The sequence below is a fragment of the Cherax quadricarinatus genome, chromosome 34, assembly GCF_038502225.1.
Source record: "Cherax quadricarinatus isolate ZL_2023a chromosome 34, ASM3850222v1, whole genome shotgun sequence".
NCBI lineage: Eukaryota > Metazoa > Arthropoda > Malacostraca > Decapoda > Parastacidae > Cherax > Cherax quadricarinatus.
In genome coordinates, this window is record NC_091325.1 from 18,829,935 (window position 1) to 18,844,934 (window position 15,000).

The 15,000-nt window shown below is 44.0% G+C and overlaps 1 protein-coding gene across 1 annotated transcript in view; it reads right to left on the minus strand.

Annotated features, from left to right (window-relative positions):
- Positions 1-15,000, minus strand: part of LOC128693656 (adenosine receptor A2b-like) — a 316,224-nt gene that overhangs the window by 22,184 nt on the left and 279,040 nt on the right. Inside the window, exons 7-9 of the mRNA XM_070091211.1 lie at positions 6,896-7,039; positions 5,800-5,961; positions 4,132-4,316 (exon numbers count right to left, since the gene is read on the minus strand). Of these exons, the coding sequence (XP_069947312.1) occupies positions 4,132-4,316; positions 5,800-5,961; positions 6,896-7,039 (491 nt within the window). The remainder of the gene's footprint in view (positions 1-4,131; positions 4,317-5,799; positions 5,962-6,895; positions 7,040-15,000) is intronic.

A 15,000-nucleotide genomic window follows, 5' to 3' on the forward strand; every position in this document is an offset into this window, starting at 1 on the left:
TTGACACTACTGATTAGTAGTTGTTGACACAGCTGTGGCAGGGAATGGAATTTTGATATTTATTGAGATTCCTGGACACTGGGTCACCTTACTGTGGTGGTGGTATTCGTGACCCTTGACGCTGGGTCACTTTACCATGGTGATGGGATTGATGCCCCACACTGCCAGTGGGTAACATTACCCTCGTGGTGGAGACTGAGCTACAAAAGTGCCCACTTTTCTTTCTTCCCTATGAGAGAAACCTGATGACAATGCTTCCGTCCGTCCTGGATTGTCGTCAGTAACTTGACAATGATCCAGGACAGATCAAAACATTATAATGTTCAGCTACATGAGAGTTGTTGGCGAAAACTACTCAGTTCGAGTGATTTGTCAGTCCAACGACTCAGTTCAGCTCCATATGTTAGACCACATGCAAAGCATTTAATGATCGCCACAATGCAACTACCCGCTTCTCACATTGTTGATTAATTCTCAGGTAACTATTTGCTACTAGATAAACTTTCTAGCGTAGTTGTAGCTATTAATTTTGTTACTGGTACGTTCATACTAGTCTTCGTGTTTCCAGCTTATTGGTAGAGCCTTCATGTTCCAGCTAAACGAACTTGGTTTAATCTTGGACGAATCGAGGAGGGTCAAGTCTACTAACACTTGTTGCTCCTTTTTCACCTAGCATTAAATAGACACGTGGTGTTAATTGACTGTTGTGTGGTATCTTTGGGTGTGGTAGCTATTTTTTTTTCTTTAACACACCGGCCGTCTCCCATCGAGAGAGACATTTTAGATGGCGCTCCGAACTGCGACATTCTCACCCCTTCTTCAGCGTAAAGGTATTGTACGTCTTTATGGAAATCAGTGCGGCTGACTGATTTCCCTGAATACCGTCATGTATTACCTTCCTCCCATTCTAACAACAAGCCAGGTTAAATAAAGCACTTGACTCTGCTTACTCTGATCTAATACGTTTACACAAACCTCATGAATGTTCATATCCTTACCACTCAAAACCTCCTTCATCACTTCCCTCCAGCCCTTCCTGGGACGACCTCTACCCGTCCCACTCTCCTACCACCACATATTTATATACACTCCTAGTCATCTTATTTTGTTCAATCCTCTCTATATTTTCAAGTCACTGCAACAACCCCTCCTCGGTCCTATGAATTATACTTTCGGTAACCCAGCACCTTCTTTTAATCTCTTCCCAACATTTGCATAATATTCAAACAAAACATTGCCCTCAGACTCGACATCTCCACTGCCACCAGTCTTATCCACGCTGTAAAATTTAAATCCGATGCTTCACACCTATAAAACAATGCTGGTACTCTATAGTCTCATACATTCCCCTTTTAGATTTCATGGATATTTTTTTTTGTTTCCACAGATGCCTAAACTTACCACCCACTTTTCTCCCCCTTTTCTGTTCTATGTTTTATCTCGTCTTTCATAGACACATCCACTCACAAGTCTACTCCCAAATATTTGAAAAAATTTGCTTCCTCCAGAATCCCTCCATTATCCAATCTGATGTCTAATTTTTCATTGCTTAATTTTTGGTCACTCGTCACCTTGCTCTTTCCCATGTTCAATTTTAACCTCCTTCTTTTACATTCCTTCCCATATTTGTCTACTAACAGTCACAACTTCTCTTCAGAATCTCTCAGAAGGATAGTGTTAACAACAAGACACCTGTGCGTGTCTCACTTTGTATATAATTCATTATCTTTGAATACCACACCTCTCTCCAACACCATTTTCTTCACTTCTTTTACAACCCCATCTGTTTGTTAAACAACCATGGTGATATAACGCATCCCTGACAATGGTCTAGTTTTACAGGAAAGTCTCCCTCTCTCCCATATACACTAACTTAAGACTCACTATCCATATAAAAACTTTTTAGTGCTTTTAATAACCTACCACCTATTTTACACATTTGCAACGACTGTCACATTACTCTCCCGTTCAACCTATCATATGCCTTTTCTAAATCCATAAATTTATCAAAACGTTCTTAAGCTTTATCTAAGTATTGCTCACTTGGTCTACACATCACTTACTCTTACTAAAGCCTCCTTTTTCATTTTCAATCTTATTTTCTATTTTACCTTCAATTGTGTCACTGAAAACTCTACCATGTACTTTACCCGGCATATTTAACAGGCTAATTTCCCTATAATTGTTGCACTCACTCTTATCTCCGTTTCTCTTATACAGGGGAACTATGGTAGTATATCTTAAAAGGGATGAACTATGAATTAAGCTGCAGCAGGTTATCAGTTCTGAAAGACGTGTGTAACAGCTTGGTATCTTTACTGATGAGAAGTTACGCCTCTTCGGCAGGCTTTTTCGGTCGAAATACTTAGGAGACAGCAGAAGTCATGAAAAATATAGATATAAGGTGTTCACCTCGATTTCTGCTTCCTCCTCTGTATTTCTACCGAAGAAACTTGCTGAGCAGGCCTAACATCTCGCCATTAAAGGTACCAAAGTGTTACATACGTGTCTTACTCTCAGAACTGTGATGAATGGTTTGAAAAACCGACGAGTTGAAGATTGAGACACTTATGCAGCATATGGGAATCTTTATTCAGGAAACGTTTCGCCACACAGTGGCTTCATCAGTCCAATACAAAGAGGAAGGCGTAAGGAGAGGAGGAGAATGAGGTAATCAGTCCCTCAACCTGGAGTCGATGTGTTCAGTCCATTCTACAAGACTGATGGACTGAACACATCGACTCCAGGTTGAGGGACTGATTACCTCATACTCCTCCTCTCCTTACGCCTTCCTCTTTGTATTGGACTGATGAAGCCACTGTGTGGCGAAACGTTTCCTGAATAAAGATTCCCATATGCTGCATAAGTGTCTCAATCTTCAACTCTCAGAACTGCTAACCTGCCTCAGCTCATGTCATAGTTCACCCTCTTTACGATAAACCACCACAGTCACAATGTTCATTTGAACCATTGTATTGGTAATCTTTTCCAACAAACATAAGATTAAGTTTAAATATTCCATAGTTAATTTTCTTCATTAACAGGGTATCTGAACCCTTAAGCGGAAGATCGTGCAATTACATGTCATTAAGATTTCCAATGCAAATCTTTATGACATGTGTAAGGTATAAGGGAATAAGAGTGAGTGCAAGAATAGTATTTCATGTCATCAATATAATGATAACAGTTCTTAGCGTGATAACTCAACGGGGTATTTTTTTTACTAATGTTACCAATGATCACTCTTTTTTGCTGCTAATTAGTCCCTTTAATGTTAAGTATTTTAATTATAAAGCCAATTACATATTAATTAGTAGTGTTATTAGCGTTATCGGCCACCACTGCTTGTGTAACCTAACCATACCACGGACGGGGTTAGAACTCGCGATCAGAGTCTCAAAACTCCAGACCGTCTCGTTAGCAACTGGACCAGCCATAATAAGATTCATTCAACTAGGTATATTTATACACCATAGGATGGTTAGCATAGGCACCACTGTGACCACAAATGCAAGTTTTTACAGACGAATCTGTAACTAGCGTGGCCGCGACGAACTCTAGCTCAAGTCCCTTCAAAGCCGTCAACATGACTCACGAAATCGTAATGACACGATTGTAAACAAACCATACCACGGGCGGGGTGAGAGCCCGCGATCGCGGGTTCTAACCCCGCCCGTGGTATGGTTTGTTTGCAATCGTGTCATTACTATTTCGTGAGTCTTGTGTAACCTACTTTGTTGTATCGGTAACATTGTTTTCAAGCCCAATGACGTGGTCAGAGAACTCGGCTTACAACTTATATACACTGTGTAGGACCCGTGTGTAGGGCCAGAAGTATGGGCAAGTGTTTTCATGTGTGTGAAAAAAGTCACTTTTAGACTGAAGAAGCCACTCGTGGCGAAATGTTTCCTCTAGTAAATGTCCTGAAACGTACATAAGAGTCTTTTTCCACATATTGTCGGCATCACCAGACCATTTTCTTCAAGTGTCTTTACGCCCGCTACCCCTGCTCACCCAGCTGTTAACAGGTGTACCTGCGTGTTAGCCGACTGGGAGGATGGGGTAGTATACCACAGCTACAAACAGGCTTGAAATGAACTGAGGTAAGCTAATAGCAGTTCCTGGTCCCACCTGTGGAAGCTGGGTGAGCTGAGAGAGAGCCTGGTGGAGCTGGTTCGTGAGGGAGAGGTGGCCAAGCCATCTATCAACCCAGGTTGTCGCCGCCTCAGCCGTGTCCTGATAAGAAGCCACATCATCACCAGCGACTTCCGGATGTCGGGCAGCCGGATGGCGTAGATGAACGTGTCTATGAAGACCTAGAAACCAGGATTCATGAGAAACGGGACAAGAAACCACAAACAGGAAATTGAAATATATTGAATGATACGAATATATTGTGAATAATCACAGCAAACAGGAAATTATTATTAACCATTTCTATTATTATTATTATTATTATTATTATTATTATTGTTATTATTATTATTATTATTATTATTATTATTATTATTATTATTATTATTATTATTATTATCATCATCATCATCATCATCATCATCAACATTTACAGGCTTTGCTTGGTTATCATATGAATAGTGCTCAACCCGTACGGATTATGCAACACCTGAGAAATGGGAGGTAATCAGATTTTATCCAAGGGAAGGAAAAGCTTTAAATCCTTGGATCAAGAACCCTTCAGAGGGCCCAAGACACACAACATGTACTGAACTTGACACTTACACTTTTCCCTTGAGTGCCAATGTTCAGTTATTTGTCAAATTAGTTATTAGGGTATTTAGTCATTAATTAAGTTATTTATCATGATATTAAGTTAATAAATCATTTAGTTATTATCGTATTTACTTAGTTATCAATTTATCCAGTAATTCAGTTATTCAGTTATTAAGTTATTCAGTTTTTTAAAATATTGCTGCTATACAAATCACAGTCAAGTGACCCAGTAACTTGGAGTTTCAAGTCTATCGACTACACAAAGGTCATCAAGGCTACACGTGTAATCTTCTTACCACCAGGCAAGAATATTTTAACCCTTAAAAATAGGGAATGGAGAATTCTTGTATATTCTTCGTTTTATTCTTGCATATTATTCTCTCAGCATAAATACACTGAGAGAAATACAAGACTCGGTGTATATATCCAGTGTAAGTGACTTGACGAACTTAGCTGGGTTATTGCAGGTTCAAGTTTGTAATATAATAATATTTCTTGCCTATATTTTATCTTCTTATTATTATCATTTGACTAAAAATAACTGTAAATTTTTGCTTAATAAAACATATTTTCCCCAAAAAATTATTGTTTTACTGTATTCACTAGGATCAATGTCTGTCTATCTGTCTGTCTGTCTGTCTGTCTGTCTGTCTGTCTGTCTGTCTGTTTGTCTCCCTCTCTCTCTCTCTCTTTCTCTCTCTGCGTGTTCAGATAATATGACTCGTCGAAAGAGAGGAGTGGAAGGAGAAGATGGAAGGTCGAGAGAGATCAAACTATGAAGGGAAAAATTGGAAGGTACACACAGTTAGAGGTGGAGGCATCCATGAGGGAAATGGAACGTGCAACCAGGTACAGGTGGATACGTTGCCTGAGGAAGAAGACTGAACGCATACACAAGTAGAAGCGGATACGTTCCTTGAGGGAGACTGAACATACACACAGAGGAGGATACGTTCATTGAGAAGACTGAGTGTACACACAAACAGAGGAAGATTGAACGTACACACAAACAGAAACAGATACTTTGAGGGAGACTGAATGTAGACACAAACAGAAGCAGATACTTACCTTGAGGGAGAAGAGGGTGTTGAAGGCAGCTCCCAGATACATCTGTGTGTGGAGGTCCGTCTTAGTGTAAACACACTCGGAACATATCAGAATGAACTTAACCACAGCCGGTCCCCAGCCTACCAGAAAGGTCACTACGATCAAAGCTGTTGTTCTCACTGTCTGTGGGAGAGAGCGAAAGAAGGTTACTGGCTGTGTGTACTCAACTGATCATACTCGCCTAGCTGGGGTTACAGAGATTGAGTCTCAGCTCCTGGTCCCGCCTCTCTCCTGGCCGCTAATGACTTCACACTCTTCTGGCTGCGTGAGCCATGTCATAGGTATGGTTTCTTGTTCTTCCCGATGTAGATGTCAGTATCAGCAAATTTAAACTTGTCTCTGTTAGTGAGCCTTAGTAGTTGATGCCACTGTCAGCGAGTCTTTGTACATGTCTGTTAGCGAGTCTTCAAAGACGTCACTGTCAGCAAGTCTTCATAGATGTCAATATCAACTAGTTTTCATAGATGTCAGCGTCAGAGTTTGCATATTTACTATCAGTGATTGAGACAGACAGCTTCCTAACTGTACTGACTGAACGTCTTAAGTTTGCAAGAGCTCACTGGGTTCTCTGGGAAGCAGATGTGAGGTCACAACAAAACCACAATTTAGAGGTGATTTTGACGCTTCGGTAACTTCTGGATCTTAATGAAGTTATGGACGAAAACGACCTCTAAAGTTTTCCTCTCTAAGTTCTTGGTTTATCTGTGACATTCCTCTCACCAATTACAAGGGTTTTCCACCCTAGCAATTGTGCCTAAGGTCAGTCTCGATGACCGCCTGGTCAACCAAGCTGTTGGTACCAAAATACTGAAATTTTTATGTCTCAAATTCTTCAAAACTACGGTACTAAACAGGCTACCAAGCTGAGGGACTGATTACCTCATTTTTCACTGTCTTCTGTGAATAATTCTACAAGGCTATGAGACCGAGTACCTCATTTTCAACAATCTTCATATATCATCTCTGTAATGAATTGGAAAAGCCACTGGTTGGCAAAATACCTTCAAATAAAGATACCCTGGTGTCCAATATGAGTCCAGTTCCTCATGCGACTTACCTTGATGTTTCTTCTGAGCTGCGTGCGCTGCTCAGCACAAACCAGGTAGAGACTGCGGTTGTTGAGCAGGTAGAAGATGTGGCAGTACACGATGATGATGACCAACGTTGGCCCGAAGAAGATGCATGTCCACACAATCCGGAACTGCATAGGAACACAAGAATGAGGGAACTCTGCAGTAGGGCTACAGGGTTATGCTAGGCAGGTTCAATTTACTCCCAACCACACCCACTCATGTACCCATCCATTTTATATACCCAAAGTTCTCGCCTCAATGACGCTACCTGGGAATTTGTTTCACTAATCTACACCTCTATTGCCAAACCAGTTCTTCCTTATTTCCTCTCTAACTCCAAATTTGTCCAACGTGAATCCATCATCGCGAGTCCTGTGATGGTTAAATATTTTATTTGTAGGTTATCCTCAGTCTCTCACTCATCAAAACATCACCTCTGCGAAAAATTATGCAAATTAAATTTACTATCGTCTAGAGACAGTGGTTAGTTTTTTTGACATGTGCTTTCTCTTAGTCTAAAATTGCAACTATTAGCTTGGGAGGGACCGAACATAATTTTGAGGTTCAGAAGTGATCCTTGTGTTCGAAAAGGCTGACAGCCACAGATCCAGAGATCATACCATGGCAACTGGGGTAGCAAGCCGACAAGTAGGTACAAAAACATGTAACGTAGGATAAACAAATACTCTAGAAGACTTTTCGCTCAGTAGTGAACTTATAAACTTATCATGGCTTGCAGGACACAAAGACAGAATGGATACTGTTAAGACAACACTTCGCTTGGAGACCAAGCATGAAAAAGCTTGTTCTCCAAGCTAAGCTTTGTGTTAACAGTCTATTCTGCATTTGTTTTCATCGTGCCACTTATCGATATTTTATTGCTCTTACACCCAGCTTATCAAGACTTGATGAAGCTTACCCATCAGCGAAGCTTGTTAAATAAAAGCTTATAAAATCATCATTCTTTAAGTATACCTTGAGAGGTATACCTAAAGAAACAGTCATCATCAGTTATTCCTCGATTATTCTGTACCAAGTGAGGACAGATATTAAAATCTACTCATTCTAATTAGGTTTTTTGTTGATAATGAGGAACATAGGAAGTAACAATGATTGGAGTGTGAGGTTTAACACTCTTCTGTTTCACGACCTACACCCGTGACTACCTCACTGGGGTTAAAGATAGTGTGTATGTGTACTAGCCTATTTGTGGATGCAGCAGTCGAGTCACAACTCCTGGCCCCACCTGTTCGCTGGTCACTACTAGGTCCACATTCTCCCTGTTACATCTTACATGAGCTTTATCGTATCTCTTAAAGCTTCTTATAGATTCTGCCTCCACTACATCACTCTCCAAATTGTCCCACTTCCTGACAACTCTGTGAGTGAAGGAATACTTCCTAACATCCCCATGATTAATGAGTTTTCAACTTCCAGGTGAGACCCCTTGTTGCTGTGTCCCATCTCCAAAGTATCCTGTCCCTATCCACCTTCTCAATTCCTCTCAGTATTTTATAAGTCGGTACGACCTCCCTATCTCTCCTGTTATCCAGTCGTTAGGTTGATTTCCCTTAGCCTCTCCGCTTAGGACATACACCTAGCTCCGGGACTAGTCTTGTTGCAAACCTCTGCAGTTTCTCTAATTTCCTTACCTGCTTGGCCAGGTGTGGGTGGTGCATACTCCAATATGGGCCTGACGCACACGGTGTGTGTGTGTGTGTGTGTGTGTGTGTGTGTGTGTGTGTGTGTGTGTGTGTGTGTGTGTGTGTGCGTGTGTGTGTGTGTGCCTGTGTGTGTGTGTGCGTGTGTGTGTGTGTGTGTGTGTGTGTGTGTGTGTGTGTGTGTGTGTGTGTGTGTGTGTGTGTGTGTGTGTGTGTGCGTGTGTGTGTGTGTGTGTGTGTACTCACCTAATTGTACTCACATAATTGTGGTTGCAGGGGTCGAGACTCAGCTCCTGGCCCCGCCTCTTCACTGATCGCTACTGGATCCTCCCTCTCTCTGCTTCTTAAAACTATGTATGGTTCCTGCCTCCACTACTTCACTTGCTAGGCTATTCCACTTGCTGACAACTCTATGACTGAAGAAATACTTCCTAACGTCCCTGTGACTCGTCTGAGTCTTCAGCTTCCAGTTGTGACCCCTTGTCCCTGTGTCCCCTCTCTGGAACATCCTATCTTTGTCCACCTTGTCTATTCCCCGCAGTATCTTGTATGTCGTTATCATGTCTCCCCTGACCCTTCTGTCCTCCAGTGTCGTCAGTCCGATTTCCCTTAACCTTACCTCGTACGACATTCCCTTGAGCTCTGGGACTAGCCTTGTTGCAAACCTTTGTACTTTCTCTAACTTCTTGACGTGCTTGACCAGGTGTGGGTTCCAGACTGGTGCTGCATACTCCAGTATGGGCCTAACATACACAGTGTACAGTGTCTTGAACGATTCCTTATTAAGGTATCGGATCGCTATTCTCAGGTTTGCCAGGCGCCCGTATGCTGCAGCGGTTATTTGGTTGATTTGTGCCTCCGGTGATGTGCTCGGTGTTATGGTCACCCCAAGGTCTTTCTCCCTGAGTGAGGTCTGTAGTCTTTGTCCACCTAGCCTATACTCTGTCTGCGGTCTTCTTTGCCCCTCCCCAATCTTCATGACTTTGCATTTGGCTGGATTGAATTCGAGAAGCCAGTTACTGGATCACATGTCCAGCCTCTCCAGGTCTCTTTGCAGTCCTGCCTCATCCTCGTCCGATTTAATTCTTTTCATCAACTTCACGTCATCTGCGAACAGGGACACTTCAGAGTCTATTCCTTCCATCATGTCGGTCACATATATCAAAAATAGCACTGGTCCTAGAACTGACCCCTGTGGGACCCCGCTCTTAACAGGCGCCCACTGTGATACCTCTTCACGTACCATGACTCGTTGCTGCATCCCTGTCAGGTATTCCCTTATCCATTGCAGTGCCCTTCCTTTTACGTGTGCCTGATCCTCCAGCTTCTGCACTAATCTCTTGTGGGGAACTGTGTCAAAGGCCTTCCTGCAGTCTAGGAAAACGCAATCTACCCAACCCTCTCTCTCGTGTCTTACTTCTGTTACCTTGTCATAAAACTCCAGGAGGTTTGTGATACAAGATTTGCCTTCCATGAACCCATGCTGGTTTTCATTTATAATCTTGTTCCTTTCCAGGTGTTCGACCACTCTCCTCCTGATAATCTTCTCCATGACTTTGCACACAATACATGTCAGAGACACAGGTCTGTAGTTTAGTGCCTCGTTTCTGTTTCCTTTCTTAAATATGGGGACTACATTTGCTGTCTTCCATTTCTCAGGTAGTTGCCCAGTTTCAAGGGATGTGTTGAAGATTGTGGTTAGAGGCACACACAGCATCTCTGCTCCTTCTCTAAGGACCCATGGGGAGATGTTGTCCGGTCCCATCGCCTTTGAGGTGTCAAGGTCACTTAAGAGCTTCTTCACCTCCTCCTCAGTTGTTCGTATGTCATCCAACACTTGTTGGTATATTCCCTCTTGATGTTCCCTTCTGTGCTGTCTTCCCACAGCCCTTCCTGTCTCTACTGTAAAAACTTCCTTAAATCTCCTGTTCAGCTCCTCACATACCTCCTGATCATTTCTTGTGAGTTCTCCACCTTCTGTCCTTAATCTGATCACCTGGTCTTTGACTGTTGTCTTCCTCCTGATGTGGCTATACAACAGTTTCGGGTCAGTCTTGATTCTCGATGCTATGTCATTTTCATACGGTCGCTGGGCCTCCCTCCTTACCTGTGCGTACTCATTCCTGGCTCTGCGACTGATCTCCCTATTTTCGTGTGTTCTCTGCCTTCTGTACTTTTTCCATTCTCTATTGCACTTTGTTTTTGCCTCCTTACACCGTCGGGTAAACCAGGGGCTTGTTCTGGTCTTCCCGTTGTTACTGTTGCCCTTGGGAATGAACCTTTCCACTGCTTCCTTGCATTTTGTTGCTACATATTCCATCATTTCATTTACTGGCTTTCCTGCCAGTTCTCTGTCCCACTGGACCTCCCGCAGGAAGTTCTTCAACCCTATGTAGTCCCCTCTTTTATAGTCAGGCTTTTCCCATTCTACTCCTGTTATTCTCTCCACTTGCAGCTCGACTATGTATTCAAAGCACAGAACCACGTGGTCGCTAGCTCCTAGGGGACTCTCATACTTGATGTCCTCAATGTCTGAACTGCCCAGGGTGAACACAAGGTCCAATCTTGCTGGTTCATCCTCCCCTCTCACTCTGGTAGTGTCCTTAACATGTTGGTGCATGAGGTTTTCCAGCACCACGTCCAACATCCTGGCTCTCCATGTTTCGGGACCCCCATGTGGCTCCAGGTTTTCCCAGTCAATCTCCCTGTGGATGAAATCCCCCATAACCAGCAACTTTGCTCTGCTGGAGTGAGCTCATCTTGCCACCTCAGCAAGTGTGTCCACCATTGCTCTGTTGCTCTCTTCATATTCCTCTCTTGGCCTCCTGCAGTTCTGTGGTGGATTATACATCACTGCAATGACCACTTTGTGTTCCCCAGACTGAAGTGTACCTGCTATGTAGTCTCTTTCTCCCGTCTCATCTATTGCTTCCATTTTCTCGAATTTCCATCTGTTTTTTACGAGCAGAGCAACCCCACCTCCCCCCCTGCCCCTTCTATCTTTCCTCATGATCTGGTATCCTGGTGGGAAGATTGCATCTGTTATTGTCTCCATGAGTTTTGTTTCTGTAACTGCTATGATGTCTGGGGACTTCTCATTGATTCTTTCTTGTCATTCCTCATGTTTATTCGTTAATCCATCTGCATTTGTGTATCAAACCTTCAACTTCTGTTCTAATACTGTAACTGTGGTGCGGGGGGTGGAAACAGAGGGATCGGTGTGTGATGGTTGGTTTGGATTGTTCAGTTGCCTTGGGGGTGTCGTGGCTGGAGTCCTTCTGCAGGTGTTTCTGTGGGGTGCGCTTGTCCTTCCATTTGATCCTGGGTTATTCTGCTCTCCTTTTTCATTTCCTCCCATTTCTCCTTTCGTTTTTGAACTCTCTCTTTCATTGTCTTCCTTTCGTCCTGTGTTCTGTGTGTGTGTGTGTGTGTGTGTGTGTGTGTGTGTGTGTGTGTGTGTGTGCGTGTGTGTGTGTGTGTGTGTGTGTGTGTGTGTGTGTGTGTGTGTGAGTGTGTGTGTGTGTGTGTGTGTGTGTGTGTGTGTGTGTGTGTGTGTGTGTGTGTGCGTGTGTGTGTGTGTGTGTGTGTGTGTGTGTGTGTGTGTATGTGTGTGTGTGTGTGAGTGTGTGTGTGTGTGTGTGTGTGTATGTGTGTGTGTATGTGTGTGTGTGTGTGTGTGTGTGTGTGTGTGTGCGTGTGTGTGTGTGTGTGTGTGTGTGTGTGTGTGTGTGTGTGTGTGTGTATGTGTGTGTGTGTGTGTGTGTGCGTGTGTGTGTGTGTGTGTGTGTGTGTGTGTGTGTGTGTGTGTGTGTGTGTGTATGTGTGTGTGTGTGTATGTGTGTGTGTGTGTGTGTGTGTGTGTGTGTGTGTGTGTGTGTGTGTGTGTGCGTGTGTGTGTGTGTGTGTACTCACCTAGTTGTACTCACCTAGTTGAGGTTGCGGGGGTCGAGTCCGTGCTCCTGGCCCCGCCTCTTCACTGATCGCTACTAGGTCACTCTCCCTGAGCCGTGAGCTTTATCATACCTCTGCTTAAAGCTATGTATGGATCCTGCCTCCACTACATCGCTTCCCAAACTATTCCACTTACTGACTACTCTGTGGCTGAAGAAATACTTCATAACATCCCTGTGATTCATCTGTGTCTTCAGCTTCCAACTGTGTCCCCTTGTTACTGTGTCCAATCTCTGGAACATCCTGTCTTTCTCCACCTTGTCAATTCCTCTCAGTATTTTGTATGTCGTTATCATGTCCCCCCTATCTCTCCTGTCCTCCAGTGTCGTCAGGTTGATTTCCCTTAACCTCTCCTCGTAGGACATACCTCTTAGCTCTGGGACTAGTCTTGTTGCAAACCTTTGCACTTTCTCTAGTTTCTTCACGTGCTTGGCTAGGTGTGGGTTCCAAACTGGTGCCGCATACTCCAATATGGGCCTAACGTACACGGTGTACAGGGTCCTGAATGATTCCTTATTAAGATGTCGGAATGCTGTTCTGAGGTTTGCTAGGCGCCCATATGCTGCAGCAGTTATTTGGTTGATGTGCGCTTCAGGAGATGTGCCTGGTGTTATACTCACCCCAAGATCTTTTTCCTTGAGTGAGGTTTGTAGTCTCTGACCCCCTAGACTGTACTCCGTCTGCGGCCTTCTTTGCCCTTCCCCAATCTTCATGACTTTGCACTTGGTGGGATTGAACTCCAGGAGCCAATTGCTGGACCAGGTCTGCAGCCTGTCCAGATCCCTTTGTAGTTCTGCCTGGTCTTCGATCGAGTGTATTCTTCTCATCAACTTCACGTCATCTGCAAACAGGGACACCTCAGAGTCTATTCCTTCCGTCATGTCGTTCACAAATACCAGAAACAGCACTGGTCCTAGGACTGACCCCTGCGGGACCCCGCTGGTCACAGGTGCCCACTCTGACACCTCGCCACGTACCATGACTCGCTGCTGTCTTCCTGACAAGTATTCCCTGATCCATTGTAGTGCCTTCCCTGTTATCCCTGCTTGGTCCTCCAGTTTTTGCACCAATCTCTTGTGTGGAACTGTGTCAAACGCCTTCTTGCAGTCCAAGAAAATGCAATCCACCCACCCCTCTCTCTCTTGTCTTACTGCTGTCACCATGTCATAGAACTCCAGTAGGTTTGTGACACAGGATTTCCCGTCCCTGAGACCATGTTGGCTGCTGTTGATGAGATCATTCCTTTCTAGGTGTTCCACCACTCTTCTCCTGATAATCTTCTCCATGATTTTGCATACTATACATGTCAGTGACACTGGTCTGTAGTTTAATGCTTCATGTCTGTCTCCTTTTTTAAAGATTGGGACTACATTTGCTGTCTTCCATGCCTCAGGCAATCTCCCTGTTTCGATAGATGTATTGAATATTGTTGTTAGGGGTACACATAGCGCCTCTGCTCCCTCTCTCAATACCCATGGGGAGATGTTATCTGGCCCCATTGCCTTTGAGGTATCTAGCTCACTCAGAAGCCTCTTCACTTCTTCCTCGGTTGTGTGCACTGTGTCCAGCACTTGGTGGTGTGCCCCACCTCTCCGTCTTTCTGGAGTCCCTTCTGTCTCCTCTGTGAACACTTCTTTGAATCTCTTGTTGAGTTCTTCACATACTTCACGGTCATTTCTTGTTGTCTCTCCTCCTTCCTTCCTTAGCCTGATTACCTGGTCCTTGACTGTTGTTTTCCTCCTGATGTGGCTGTACAACAGTTTCGGGTCAGATTTGGCTTTCGCTGCTATGTCATTTTCATAATGTCTTTGGGCCTCCCTTCTTATCTGTGCATATTCGTTTCTGGCTCTACGACTGTTCTCCTTATTCTCCTGGGTCCTTTGCCTTCTATATTTCTTCCATTCCCTAGCACACTTGGTTTTTGCCTCCCTGCACCTTTGGGTAAACCATGGGCTCATCCTGGCTTTTTCATTAATCCTGTTACCCTTGGGTTCAAACCTCTCCTCAGCCTCCTTGCATTTTGTTGCTACATATTCCATCATCTCATTAACTGGCTTCCCTGCCAGTTCTCTGTCCCACTGAACCCCGTTCAGGTAGTTCCTCATTCCTGTGTAGTCCCCTTTCTTGTAGATTGGCTTCATTCGTCCTGACCTTCCTGCTTCTCCCTCCACTTGTAGCTCTACTGTGTATTCGAAGCTTAAAACCACATGGTCACTGGCCCCAAGGGGTCTTTCATATGTGATGTCCTCGATATCTGCACTACTGAAGGTGAATACTAAGTCCAGCCTTGCTGGTTCATCCTCTCCTCTCTCTCTTGTAGTGTCCCTTACGTGTTGGTACATGAAGTTCTCCAGTACCACCTCCATCATCTTAGCCCTCCATGTATCTTGGCCCCCATGTGGGTCCAAGTTCTCCCAATCGATCTCCTTGTGGTTAAAGTCACCCATGATCAGGAGCTTTGCCCTGCATGCATGAGC